This window comes from Eleginops maclovinus, chromosome 8 (genome assembly GCF_036324505.1).
Source record: "Eleginops maclovinus isolate JMC-PN-2008 ecotype Puerto Natales chromosome 8, JC_Emac_rtc_rv5, whole genome shotgun sequence".
NCBI lineage: Eukaryota > Metazoa > Chordata > Actinopteri > Perciformes > Eleginopidae > Eleginops > Eleginops maclovinus.
The window spans coordinates 14,895,898-14,910,402 of NC_086356.1; the positions used below are offsets into that span (position 1 = coordinate 14,895,898).

Here is a 14,505-nt window from a genome sequence, read left to right on the forward strand (position 1 = left end):
CAGATACATTAAACAGTAATAATTTTTTTTAAAAGAAGACAAATGTTACCCATGTTACTTACCATGAGTATATATCTTTATTATAATATTTTTGACAGAAAGCTGTCTACCATACTGGGCAGTTTCAGATTTAAGTGCAGTTTCTAGTCGGAACTATTTTGGGAAATGGCAAAAATGATTGGAGCAATGCTATCACCGGGAGGAAGTACTATAGTGTACAAAGGTATGTTGGTGAAGCAAGGTTCACATCTAGAACTACTCAAGAGGAAAACATAATCTCTAGGATGAGATTTGGCTATACTGGGTAAAGTAGTACTATTTATTTTAAAGAAACATGCTGATGGTAATTGTAGTGTATGTAACAGTGCAGAGAATGTGGAACATGTAGTAGAATATTGTGCTAAATTTGTCCAGCAGAACAGCTGGTGTCAGAAAGTGAGCCTTTAAACATAAATACAATCCTGCAGAACAAATCAAGTGAGGTTTTCTTCAGTTTATTGTTTAATTTCTTGAGAAGAACTGGTCTGATCAGTCGAGTTTTACATTATTATTATTTAATTTTTTATTATTTTATTTGGTTTGGTATTACTAGTATCCAGACTCACACTCCATATCGATAGGTGGCGGTAATGCTTCCAAACGTTGTTTGCCAACCGCCATTAAAATATAAGAAGAAGAAGGAACTATTTTGGTAGTGCGCATGTGCAGCCGGTGCCTCAACACAGCTGCATCCGGTTGCACTGCAGCACCGAAGTTTGCTACTAATTCTTTTTCTGCGGCTTTTTTGCCCCTCTAACCTACCCCTGAGAATGAACCCATTAACGTTACACACCTTTACGTCTTTTTAAACCATAAAGTGAAACATGGTGCCATTAAAGAGAAGGAAAGTCTCCTCAGGTGCTGGTAGTGCTGGGAGTGCAGATAGAGTACCTGCCAAATTCCCTCAGGTTGTTTTATTCCTGTTGGAAAGAAAAATGGGAGCCAGTCGAAGAACTTTTCTCTCTCAGCTCGGTCGAAAGAAAGGATTTCAGGTGGAGGAGTTATTCAGGTAAGATGTCAAATGCATATTATACATTTGAAAAACAGTGAGAGAAAGTAACTAAGTACATCTGTACTCAGTATCTGTATAAAACAAATGTAAGGTGCTTTAACTTGACTATTTTCTTTTCAAGCTCCTTTCTACTTCTATTTGACAGCACATTTCATTTGTTTGCAAGTCAAATGTTTATAAAGTATAATGTTTTGTTATAACTTAACTTCCCAATAGTTTATACAAAAACAACAAAAGTGTAATCAATTAATTAGTTAAGTATGACCTATTTAGATCACATTCAGTAATTTTCTTCCTATATGAATGAATTTGTTAATCTACATTGTGACAAAAGTATTTGATGTATTACTTATTTGTTTTGTTTTGAATTCAGTGGTCATTTTTCTATATTGAGAGCTTTTTTAAATCAAAGTTACCAAACTGTCATACTTTGATTATTACCACTAAATAAAACACTTTTAACCACCTTGTAGTTAAACATGTTATCTTGCACCTGACTATCTAAAAAGTTAATAAATTATTGAATTGAGTAATTGTTTAAGCAATTATGTTAAACAACAAATCTGTAGCTATAGCAGTGTCTGTGCATCACATGTTCAATATTGTATTTTCACAGTGAGAGTGTCACACATGTGATTTCTGAGAATAACTCTGGAGATGAGGTCCGGACCTGGCTCAACTCCCAGGTCGGTGGAGGCCAAACAGCTGCTCACCTTCTGGACAGTAGCTGGTACACGGAGAGCATGAAGGCAGGACATCCAGTCGAAATCCTGGATAGACATAAACTACAGGTACATTTTTCTTTACTCGGCTCCAGTTTTTACAATAGGATGTCAGACAAGAATTTCCCTAAAATATTCCTGTGAAGCAAGGGTTCCCAAACATTTTCAGCTCGTAAAAGATGCCATAACAAACTATGAATTTATAATGTATAACTATAAAATGCATCTTCCATCTTACCCATATTGAGTGAAGTATTTGGTATGAATTGAGGCCAAAGTAAATGATTTTTTGTTTAAAATCTTGGATGAATCCAGCTGTTGGTTTCTGGTTGTATTTGTGCAATTTATGAATCCCTCTGTCTTTACCAGGAGCAGCAGGTAAATGAATCGAAGGATGTGGAGTGTATCGTACCCAGCTACGCCTGTCAGAGAAGGACCACTCTGGAAAACCACAACACCGTCCTCACTGTAATGTCCCCCAGCTCTCTTATATTGCACCTGTTGTTAGCTTAATGAAAAAAGTAAATTGTGAGATTGAAGATGTATTTTCTGTCTCAGGATGCGTTGTCACTCCTGGCTGAAAACGCTGAGCTCAATGATGAGGAAGGACGAGGTGTTGCGTTTCGACGAGCCACTGCCGTGTTGAAGGTTCTCCCAAAACCGGTGACAGACATGACGCAGCTCAGAGGGCTTCCCTGTCTCGGAGGACATTCACTTAGAGTCATCAAAGTCAGTAAAAAAATATCCCTTAAACATCTCCCTTATCACTCTTATGTGATGATCTAATATCTCTTCTTGCAGGACATTTTGGAAAATGGAGCGTCCAGTGAAGTTGAGTTTACAAAGCAATCGGAGCGCTTTAAAGCACTGAAGGTATGTCGGCTGTGCCCATAAACTTGAGGAAAACGTTCTAGATTCTATGATTTTTTTTGGGTCTATGGAACAAACGAAAGGGACACCAGATTATTAATGAAAGAAAATGTTACCCTTGCACAAAAGTCGTATAACACTTTCAGATATTTCTTTAATTGTTTGCTTTTTTCATGTGAAATATGGCACAATTTTGACCTCTTAAGTTTGAATGGTATCAAAGGTATGGTCTCTGAGTAGAAGCAACATAAAGGAAGAAAAGTATAACTAAAAAAACTGAAAATGATTTTATTTCACCTATTCTTCACAATGTGTGACAGCCATGAATTCCCTTCAGGTTCTACAGTAGCTAGTTTTACTTGCTTTAACAATATTTCAAGAAATGGGTCTTCCCATCACATGCTCTTGAGAAAAATGTAGTAATTCAACACATAGGGGACTTATTTTCCCAAAACACAGTGACATTTCCAAAGAAATATACGAGTGCTCAACATCAAGTGATTCACACTCTCCAACATGGATCTCATTTTCTCCAGCACCACCTAGTGGCACTGCACCGGATCAGTCTGGTGGTATGATACTATTTTTAGTCACGTTTTATAGATACAATCTTAATTAAATCTCAGTATAACTCTTCTTTAATACATAAGCCAAAAATGAGAAAGCTGCTGAAACTCAATATTGTTTAACTGTTAACAAATCCTTTAAAACAACTTAAACAACACACACTGCAGTTCATTTAGCGTCAATCCGAAAAACAAATCTTGTTTTCATTTTGTTAGTTTGACGAGGAAGCCTTTGTTAATCTTGTGTAGTTGATATTCAAAAAAAATTATACAAAAAAAGGGAAATGATTTGGTCTTTTCAAAAAGACTTCCATGATTTATTGACAATACTGAAAATATTGAATTCTGATTTCTTATAATGTAACAACCTGTTAAAATGATCATAAACGTATTAAGGTGACCAATTATTCTCATTTGCTGTTGTTTGATGACATTTTTAAATGTTATGTTTCACTTGATCAAAGCCAGAGTTGTATCAAACAGTTTTTATATCATGATGTGTTTCAGGTGTTAACAGGTATTTTTGGAGTTGGGGCAAAAACAGCAGAGCGATGGATCAGAGAGGGGATACACAGCCTTCACCAGTTACAGGATTCAGCACACACACTCAATAGAGCTCAAAAAGCAGGTGTGTGTCCCGATGCCCATGTATTCATTCACATTGTATTTCATTTAGTTTCTCCTCAATATAATATATTGTTGTCCCTCAGGTCTGGAGCACTATGAGGACCTCAACCAGCCGGTCACTAAGGCAGAGGGTGACGCGATCAGAGAGGTTGTGGAGAAAGCTGTCGTGTCTGTGTTACCAGGGGCAGAGATTACTCTGATTGGAGGATTCAGGAGGTAAATGTTATCCCAGAGTCTTGTTTTTGAGATTTCAGAAATTCAGACATATTAAATTAACAGAAAAATACCTACTGACGCTCTCCAGAGGGAAGCTGACAGGCCATGATGTGGACTTTCTGATTACACACCCAGAGGAGGGCAGAGAGGTTGGGCTGATGCCTAAAGTCGTGTCCTGGTTGGAATCAAAGGTAAACCCTGAGTCACTGGATTGTTAAGATAACTTTTTGATAACCTGAAGTTATTTCAACCACATTTTCACTGCTCAAATGTTACAAGAAGTCCTTCCTGTCTCTCCAGGGTTTCTTGTTGTACCAGAAAACTACAGGAAACTCCTACCTGGAATCAAAGGACGGTCCTGCTCGGCCTTCCTCCAACATGGACCGCTTCGAGAGGTGCTTCTCCATCTTTAAACTGCCTGAGGATGCCAAACAAGGAACACAACAGATAGAAACACTGAGCAAAAACACACCTGAGCACATGTGTAGTCTTGCAGGCCCCTCGCTGGTTAAAGTTGAAGTGAATGAGTCGACAAACTGCGCCAAGCTCAAACCATGGAGAGCTGTAAGGGTGGACCTGGTGGTGGCGCCCTTCAGCCAGTTTGCTTTTGCTCTGCTAGGCTGGACAGGATCAAAGGTGACCTTTTTAATATATATTAAGCAGGATAACTATTTCAAGTCAAGTCCTTCTACTGAGTCCTGATTCTCTGCAGTTGTTTGAGAGAGAGCTACGACGCTGGGCAGGGCACGAGAAGGCCATGTCTCTGAGCAGCCACGCTCTGTACGATAACAAACAGGTCAACACTTCTTATAAACTCTTCAATAAATTGTATTGGCTTTTTTCCTGGATACATAAATAGCAATGCATTTTTTGTATTTTTGCAGAGTAAGTACCTGAGAGCTTCATCAGAGGAGGAGATATTTGCTCATCTCGGTCTGGAGTACTTCCCTCCGTCAGAGAGAAACGCCTGACCAGAGCTGATGTTCTCCTGCAGGAGGAACAACCAGGTACCATGTGAGGGTTATTCCTGCAGACAGGAGGGAGCAGGGAGGATTAATGTAGCCTTAGCTGAGTGTTTGGATCAAAAAACCTAAACAGCGAAGAGGCTTTATTGATGCGGGCGTGTTACTTCCAGATCCATGAATATTAAATAACAACATCCATGACTTTGAAGGTTTATCAGATGCCAAAAGAATACAATTTGATAGATTTTAGATCTCAAATGCAATTATTTGATCATTGGTCGCAACTATCGCAGGGTTTGAAACGCAAGAAGATGGAATAAGAGAAATATGATGAAGGAATACAGAACATTTTTCCTCATAACTTTAACTGGATAAAAAAAATGTGCTCGTCAACGTGGGATTTTGTGTGCGGTTCCTCAGTGTTACCCTCACGCTGCACCGCTGAACTGGCCTTTTAAAATGTATGAGAGTTGCAGCGTTTTTATTGCCTTTTATTGCACTTTTCTGCACATTAATATGAACTGAATTCCAAAAATGGTATCTTAAAACAATATTTGCATTGTTGGGGAAACTGTATTTCCTTTAATAAATCACCTACATGAAGGCTATGCTTTTCAGTTTGTGTTTTAGAGAGGTCTTTATTCATCTTTATGATCATCTTGGATGCGTGTTGTTGTGCTGTCTATCTGTAGGACTTGCTTATTAGTTTCAGTTTAGTCCTGGCAAATTATTTTATTTATTTTTTAAACTGAGGTATAATAACTGCTCTAATCTTGCGGCTTCCTTTACACCGGCCTTTAAGAAGGTATTTGTTTTAAGCTGCTGAACTGTACGATCTGTTCTTAATACCTTTCAATAAACTGTCTTGAAGTTGAAGTCTGCAGATGTTTTATATTTTTAACAAATCCAATGAAAAGACAAAAAAGTGAACCTCATGGTGGCGCTAGAGGAAAAGTCAGGGGCTGCAGCACATGTTATTTAAATACAGGAAATAGTTTTTTATGGACCAAATAGGTGGACCAGGTGACTCTGAATTTAAATGCAAATGTTAGGGGAGTGTTCATACAATCTTCTTTTCTCAAGAGAAAGGAGAAATTCCCTCCTGTGTGTGATGGGATTACATCTGCAGCCCAGCAGAAGATGATGTTAAAAAAGAAACAAGATAACAATTTGACCTACTCAAACACGAACAGAGCTGAACATCGCGTTATCCTTTGTTTGATGAGGAAATTCGACAGATACGATTTTTTGTATTTATATTTTTGTACATCTCGTGTTCTTCCACACATACAGCATTACATATTTTAACATCCTGTCTGTGGTAAGTGTTCAAAGAACATTTACCACAGACACACACCTGTGTACTACTGATCTGTATTCAACAACGTCTGTTTCAAAAGAAAAGCACACAGCAGAGAAACCACCGGTGATCTCGATGAAAACAACATGCAGACAGTGATAATATACAGCCGGGGAAAATATTAAGAGACCAGTTCAGCATTATCATTCTCTCTTGTTTTATTATTTATAGGTATGTTTTTGAGTTCAATTATTCTTTATTTTATTCTCTAAACTACTGACCATTTTTCTCTGTGTTGGAATTCAACGGACACTGTACTGGCTGCCAAACATGAAGAGATAAAGATTTAAGAAACATTTGGAGTGGTCTCCTAATTTTTTTCCGGAGCTATATATATATACTTTGTGCTGCTTCAAACTGCTACTCCTCTTCATCTCAGGGGGAATACTGTCTTATTTACTATACAACATTTTTTTAAAGCTACAGTTACTGACATCGTTTCAGTTAATATGGAAAATAAAGCCACTAGTTCTCAAACTTTAACAGTGTGTCTTGTATGTCTATGATGCATTAACAGTTCCAACAGAGAGACATTTGTCCTCTAAACCTCCCAGAAATCAACGATTTAGATTAACCGTTCGATAAATGACTAAATATGAGTACAGATTAAGTTTTCCTTGATCTTTCTTATCATCTTATGATCCCTCAGGTTTAACTGTTGACCCGTTAGGTTGGAAACCACTGAACAAAACTAGATTATTTGTATTGAAAGTAGTTAAAACTAGAACCCAGAGCAGCTACAACAGAAAAATGCTGATCTAAAATGTAATGTCTAACGTCACATAACACCAATCACAGGAAGCACTTTACTGCAGGTAGTTTAAGGATATTTAGGTGAAAATACTTTTATACTTAGTGCGAGTTTGAATGCAGGACTTTGACTTTTATCAGCATACTTTACTTTCTTTAAACAGCAGAATTGTTACTTTTACTTTAATAAAGGATCTGAGTAATGCTTCCCCTCTACCACAATTTGTTCCTTAAATTGTTTTCTCTTGTGTTTTTATACAGGTAATGTTCAACTAAAAAGAGTACTAAAACATTCAATAATTATATTAAGTATATTAAAGCAGTTGCTTCTAACAAAAAAGCAGACATATTTGTTTATTCTAGGAGATTTATCTCAATATTGACCAGAAATTATAAGTCATACATCCTTCCTTCACAATTGAGTTCATTTCCATTTCTACAGGCGGCCTCCCCTCTGTTCTCACAGAAGCCCAGACTGGCAGTCTCCTCCTGCAGGACAATGTCTCTCCGTCTCCCTCAGAAACTTTTGGTTCACACATACGGTGTCAAAAACAGAGATGTGTCAATGGTGATGCAAGAACTTTAAAAAGAAATCCCTTTTTACCATCCTACTGCATTTCTTCCAACTACCAGCACACTGTGTATCACGCTGTGTTTACATTCCATACAGCTGGATGGTGTTAAATCTGAAAAAATAAGTAAGATGTCGTCATGGGAAGAAGTGTGTACCCATGTTAAAGAGAGTGGATGTGAGAGGAGACGGAGGTGTGAGCACCGACACAGCCTTTGATGTTTAACTGGTATTTAGAGGTTAATGAGGCTGTTAAGAAGAGGTGAAGGAAACGCCTGCGAGTTCACACTACCACACACACACACACACACACACACACACACACACACACACACACACACACACACACACACACACACACACACACAGGGAAATATATCTACAGCTCATCTGCTGTAAATGAAAATCTCTGTCATACAAGACCTGAAGGACAAGAATGAATCAAAGGCATGATTTATTTAAATGTATTTTCACGAGAGTTATTCAGATCCTTTTTCTAGTAAAGTAAAACAGGCAAAACCAATGTAACTTTAACACAATAGGATTATCTGAAAAATATACATGAAGTATCAGCAGTAAAAATACACATTCTGCAAAGTAGTTCAATGTCTCCTGTGACTGATATCTGATTCTGTGTGAATTGAAATGATTGTTAATACTGATAAAGGGTCACCAGATAAACCTAAGGGGTGGTGGGATGATCAGGAGAGGAAAGAAAAAAGAAACAATTATATATTTATAATTGTTTTGGCTTGGTGTTCCTTTTTTTAATATATTGTATCATTTTCTCCATTTTCTCCAGAAACTGTTATAATGAAATCTGGAGTACATTTTAAATATGTCAACCAGATTCAACTACACACTGACTCTTTGTAAGATGCCACAATAAAACAGATAGTAATCCTGACTGTGCATCTGTGTGTGTGTAAATGCGCCTTATCCATGCTGAGGGGGTCACTCGTCCTCCCGGCCCCAGTCCCAGGCTACTGCTGTCTGTGGGGTAACGGTCTCCTGCTGGGCCCGTCTTTGATTGGCTCCATTCAGACCCTTTCATCTCTAATGGGCCTGTTTGCTGCTCTGTTATGGACACAAACACACCTTGAGCACCCCGGGGCACTGACCACTAGACCAGAGGAAGACACATGTCCCAACGCGGTGCTCAGATCTCTGCATACATGAGCTTATAGATCGGATCCTTATAGAAAGTGTCCCAAATAAATATCAGTTGAACTCGTCTTTATTATAGAAGTTTGCAAGGACACCAACGCCAATGATCTTTATTTCCTCATTTCCAAAAAATCCCATATAAACCCCCCAAACATCCATGTGTTAGTCTCTTAATACATTCTAATTTCCTGTCTGGGGCGCCGAGCTCCAAGCCTTTTGGTTCCTATTAATGACGTAAATGTTAAGTGTCTTTTTGCAAATGAATTATCTTACTAGCTATTTTTACAATTAAAATGTACCAAAATGCTGCTTATGAGTTAATCATAAATCCCCTTAAATTCATTTCTAATATACATATCTATTTCTTTCATTCCTTGACTCACAATTTATCATGTTAAATCTATAGATTTTACTTGAGGCTAAATGGTCCGTTCCTTTCTTTGAAACAATAAGAAAACGTTGGAAGGAAGTCCCCTTTAACCTAGGTTAAAATAAATAGCAAATGATAATTAACAATACCACTCTTTTCCTTTTGTGCTTTTTTAAATTTAAGGCATATTTTTGTGTATGCTTTACAGTCTTATCCTGTTGCACTTTAGCCCAAATGAGCTAAAAAAAACAAACAAGAACAACACCTGAAATTTAAAAATAAAATGTGTCTGTTTCTGATGCTGAATGGATTCCTCTATGCAGATGAAGGTGGTGATGACGCCCAATAATCATTGATCTCCATTGCCGGCAGTCTCCAGCAGTTGCCCGCCCCGTCTGTAACACAGTCAGTTAAGGTCTCTTCCCCTGTCCCATTGATCCCTATCAACCTCTTCAAAGGCTCCCAGGGCTTTGATGGAGCCAGTGGGACTGGTCCTGTTGGACGAACAGGCACAGCGACTCCCCTCATTAAATGGGACAGTGAGGCTTGTTTTGTTTTTAGATTGTGAAATTTAAATGTATCCCTAAAATCCAGGATCTGGTGGCTGCGCTGTGACGTAGCACACCTGAGGGTTCCCAAGCTTTTATGGCAGGTGATAGTGGTGATATCCCAGCAACCCTAAAATGTAAACTAACGTCCATTTTATGGTGGATTTAGTGATTGCAGAGTTAGAGATTTCAATGGATTTAAAGGTTTAATTCTTGGAATTTATTCTAAAATTAAACCACAACTATAGTGCTTTTTAAACGTCTCGCCTTCATCGGCCGGTCTGAGTTTTTTCAATTTATACAGTTAACATCAAACACACAAAGTATATTTAGAAATGTCTTTGTTTTACAGAATACAAACAGTATTTACAGGAGAAATGTAAATTACAATAAACATACCATAATTGAAACAACTTGAGAGTAATGTACAAACAAAGATTGAATTATCGTTACATAATCTTTGAACACTGGTTAAAGTACTCCAACAATACAATTACAAAGAAATTGAAAATAATCCATTTAAAGCTGAAATACAGAGGGATTATCTGCCAAATTCAAACTGTGATTGTTTATAAACCATGTGAGAAGTTCAGAGGGGGACAAAATGGAACGCAGGCATCTGTAACATGTCAAAACTACACACTCATTTCAATACATTTTCTTTTGCTGATTTTATTGGCCTTTAGGTAAACTTAGAGGCAGAGGTGGGAGATGTCAGATCTTGTACTTGAGTAAAAGTAGAGGTACCAGAGTGAAGGAATACTCTGTTACAAGTAAAAGTCCTGTAAAAGTACAAAAGTAGTGGCATCAAAATATACTTAAAGTGCCAAAAGTAAAAGTACTTATTATTCAGATTGGTCTAATTCAGAATAATAGTATATGTTTTACTTATCATTATTGATCATTAAAGTGTTATCAAAGCTGGTAAAAGTGCAGCTAGTTTTAATTACTTAAATACTGCAGGGTAGCTTGTGAATTTATTCCAGGTGAAAAAGTACACCATTTACATCCGAGTGGAGCATAACATGCTGTACAAGTAAAGTACAAGTACCTCAAAATTGTAATTAAGTTAACTTCCCACCTCTGTTTAGAGGTCACAAAGCAAATATTGTTTCATGTATAATAAAACTATGAACTATGATTAAGTAGTATGAATAAGTTCAACAGCAGGAAAAAGTAGCCTGGAAACGTTTTGTACAAGAACCTCAAACTAAATGGTCAATTTTGCCAATTACTCTGCACGAGTCAGAAGAATTTATCCTATTTGCTATCAATAAAGTGCATCTATTTCAGATACAAGCACTCAGAACAAGAGTCACAGAAAAACAACCGGCAGGTGATTGGTACAGTTAAAAGTTCAAAGAGGTCCTGATCATTTGTTGTCTCTCCGTCACCTCTGTCGCTGCCCCTCCGTCTGTCTGTTTAATGGTGTGGATGGGTATCAGTGACCGCTTGCTCTACCTTGTCATCTCCCATCATGCTCTGTGACATGCAGGTCTGCAGCTCTTTGATGTTACACACAGACAGACAGATGGAAAAGCAGACAGACAGGCGAGAAGTCAGGAGACAACAACACTGCAACATCCACAGATACCAAAATCGATCAATATCAAGTCTGCAGCTTTACTGTTTTATAAACTGATCACTTCGGTAAGGTTACTTTGAACGTGGTGATGTAAAGGGTTTTACTTCTGTAAAAACATTTAGTTGATAAAACTTCTGGGCATTTACTTGAGTGGGATTTTATAATGCAGGACATTTATGTTAATCACCACTGATTTTTTGCCATTTTTATCATAATAAAGTGACATCCTTGAGTAGCTACAGTAAAATGCTGTTGCACATTTGATGTATTTGTAATATAATGTTATGTTGTCAATAAAATAAATAAGTCTGATGGGGCTTTTTGACTTGTGTTACTTAAAGTACATGTCACTGATACTTTTAATGTGTACAATAAATTATTTTGAATGCAAGTCTTAATAGTGTTACTTTTATTTAAGAAGAGTTTTTGAGTAATTTCATACACACATCTTTAGACCCTGTTTAGAACAAAAGACTCAGAAGGAAATTGTAATATTGGATGGAAACATAGAATTATCAAAGGATATACAAATAAACCCCACAACATATTTGAGGAAGTTTTCCAATGCTTTACTTTGAGAAAAATAGCTACCAAATGATGTAGGATTTCTTGAGATTGTTATTACTTATTTAGTCTATTGATGTGTAAGGCATGTTGCTGAAATGTGGTAAAACGTATATTGATTCCATAACAAAGTAGCATAAAATAGAAATACTAATGTAGGCCCCTTTAACACTGTAAGGCAGAAATGTTGCTATTAATTCAGTGTAATCTGCATGGGATTCCGTAGTTGGATTAAAATCAATTAAAAACCAGAGTTCATTAGTCCTGACAACATCATCATCTGAATATATTTTTTTACGTGGAGTATTTACACAAACTGAGCCGATATGAAGAGGTTTTATGGTGTCCTGTCTCGTGTTGGGTGTGTTGGTATCAAAGCGCGGAGCCCCTTTGAAGTGTCTCAGTCTCCGTGATGAGCTGTTAGCACCGTTGCTCTCCAATGCGCTCCTCTCCGCTGCGCGCACAGACGGCGCGTCTGGAGTCGCGGAGATACCGGCCCGAGCACTCTCATTATCCTATCAATGGCAGCGTTTCGTGATTGAACCGATTAACCCTTTAAACCCACAAATTGTTTGACCCACGCACCATTTGCACACAAAACAGCGCCTGCCTGCCCTTTTAAACGGAGACAGTCTCGGGTCCATGCAGGTCCTGGGTTGGGTCTAGGCGATGGTGGTGGTGGTGGTGATGATGATGAGTCACTTCACATGTGGGATCATCCTCTCTAGGTCGTTATCAGTCACTTTAACTTGATCCCCAAATCCCCATTTTAGCATTGAAAGTGACACAATAGTTTAAGATGATCTAAGGCGCTGCAGAGTAGGTTATTACCATTATGTATAGGAGGTACTTTACAGGCACTCTTACTTAAGTAAAGGATCAGAGTACCTCTACCACCACTGCACTTCATGTCATATGATACTGGAAATCAAACCTTACAATATTCCTGTAGTTTTCCCACTGTGATTAAGTTTTCAACAAGCTTAAATAACATAAAGGTATTTCTGATGACATATATTTATGTGTAGTATCATTATAATACACTCCTCCCATTGGAAGCTACTTGTGATTTTACTCCACTGTCCAAACAGCCTATCAGTAGTGTGATTTTTTTCTCCCCAAAACAGTGAAATAATTCAATATGTGATATTGTAATAAAATATGTGTTTTACTTTATACATTTTACAAGGAGTTTACAGGAGTTTGTAATGGAGTATTTCTATATTTGAATGAAGGGACATTTATCGGGACAATTTTTTACTTCCTCCATTGCTGAATATTACAATTATGAGAGGAGTCCGAGTACTCAGTGTCTGTGCTTCATGTGTTCAATATGAGTTTTATATAGAGTCTTAATCACATTATTTCTTTAACTTCCATAAAGGTCTGTCGCTAATTCTACAACATTGCACAGTCTCATATTTGTTGTGATTATTGATCAACATAGGATCATTTACATTAATCCTGATCAATTAAAATAAATATTACCGAAAAACCTGCAGGTTAATCTTTTGTTACCGTAACTTCATATCAGACAGTTTGCCTTTAATCTAGGGATCATCCTAGATTAGCCATTGCTGTTAAATTAAGCCACTCACTGCTTGTTATGTTGCTTCTTTAAGCCTCCTTTTTAAATGAAGTTACATTTATTTTTCTAAGTAATGACTGGATGACCAGTTTTGCACTCTATGAACATTAAAGTATGATTAATGACGAGAGGATCATCATTATCATAGGGATCAGGGATGCAGCTATAATGATTATTTATTTAAATCAGTACAAGCATTATACAAAGCCAACAGATTAATTGTATATTCTTCACTTCAATGAACATTGGTTATGATTTGCCAGTGTTATATATGACATTCTCAGTCAGATTTCTCCGTCAGACCAATAGCTCAAACCAATTTTTATTCATTTACAAACAGAGAAAAGCATAATCATTTTAATTTGCTTTTCACAACCAACAGTCATTTCTACTTTAAAAATGACAGAATTCCCTTTAATCTATTCACTTTAACCTATATAAGTTTAGCAGAAATGTCAGATGAATTAAAAAACATATCTTGGACCGTAAGAGACCCAGTAGAGTGTTTTTTAAGTATATGAATCAAACTGAAACTGTCACAGTGAGAGGGGGGGCGTTATTTATTTACAGTAAGGACTGGGTTCTGGAGGAGATGCAGACAGTTTGGGGTGAGGTGAGTCTATTATCTTTTTTGGAGGCAGGAAGGAGGGGAGGTGGCAGGGGGAGGGGGGTCCTTCCCAGACTCACTGGAGCCTTGTTGTAACAGGCTCATTGAGACTGAATGAGACGTCTTAATTACTCCAGTTGTGAAAACTAAAGGAGGGGAGGGTGGGAGGGACGGGAGGATGTGTGCTTTGATCTTGGAGCTGAGGGAGTTTGAAGCCTCCTATAAATACAGACAGGCTCTGATAAAAGGGACAGTTACAATTCTCAGGACAGACCAGCACACCTTCCTCTGCACTCAGGACTCCACTTTCAAAATCAGCTTTCACCAAACACAAGGATTTACTCTTTTCCAGGACCAAACTTCAACACTCCGAAAGCC

At 37.6% G+C, this 14,505-nt stretch overlaps 1 protein-coding gene across 1 annotated transcript; it reads left to right on the forward strand.

The window, feature by feature from the left end:
* Positions 1–713: 713 nt before the first annotated feature.
* On the forward strand, positions 714–5,893 carry polm (polymerase (DNA directed), mu). Its single transcript, XM_063890321.1, has 11 exons — positions 714–1,048; positions 1,668–1,842; positions 2,143–2,241; positions 2,332–2,502; positions 2,575–2,646; positions 3,717–3,837; positions 3,920–4,052; positions 4,141–4,243; positions 4,353–4,688; positions 4,765–4,848; positions 4,937–5,893. Exons 1-11 carry the CDS (start codon positions 864–866, stop codon positions 5,021–5,023), a joined length of 1,566 nt encoding a protein of 521 aa, XP_063746391.1. The 5' UTR covers positions 714–863; the 3' UTR covers positions 5,024–5,893.
* The last annotated feature ends 8,612 nt before the right edge of the window (positions 5,894–14,505 follow it).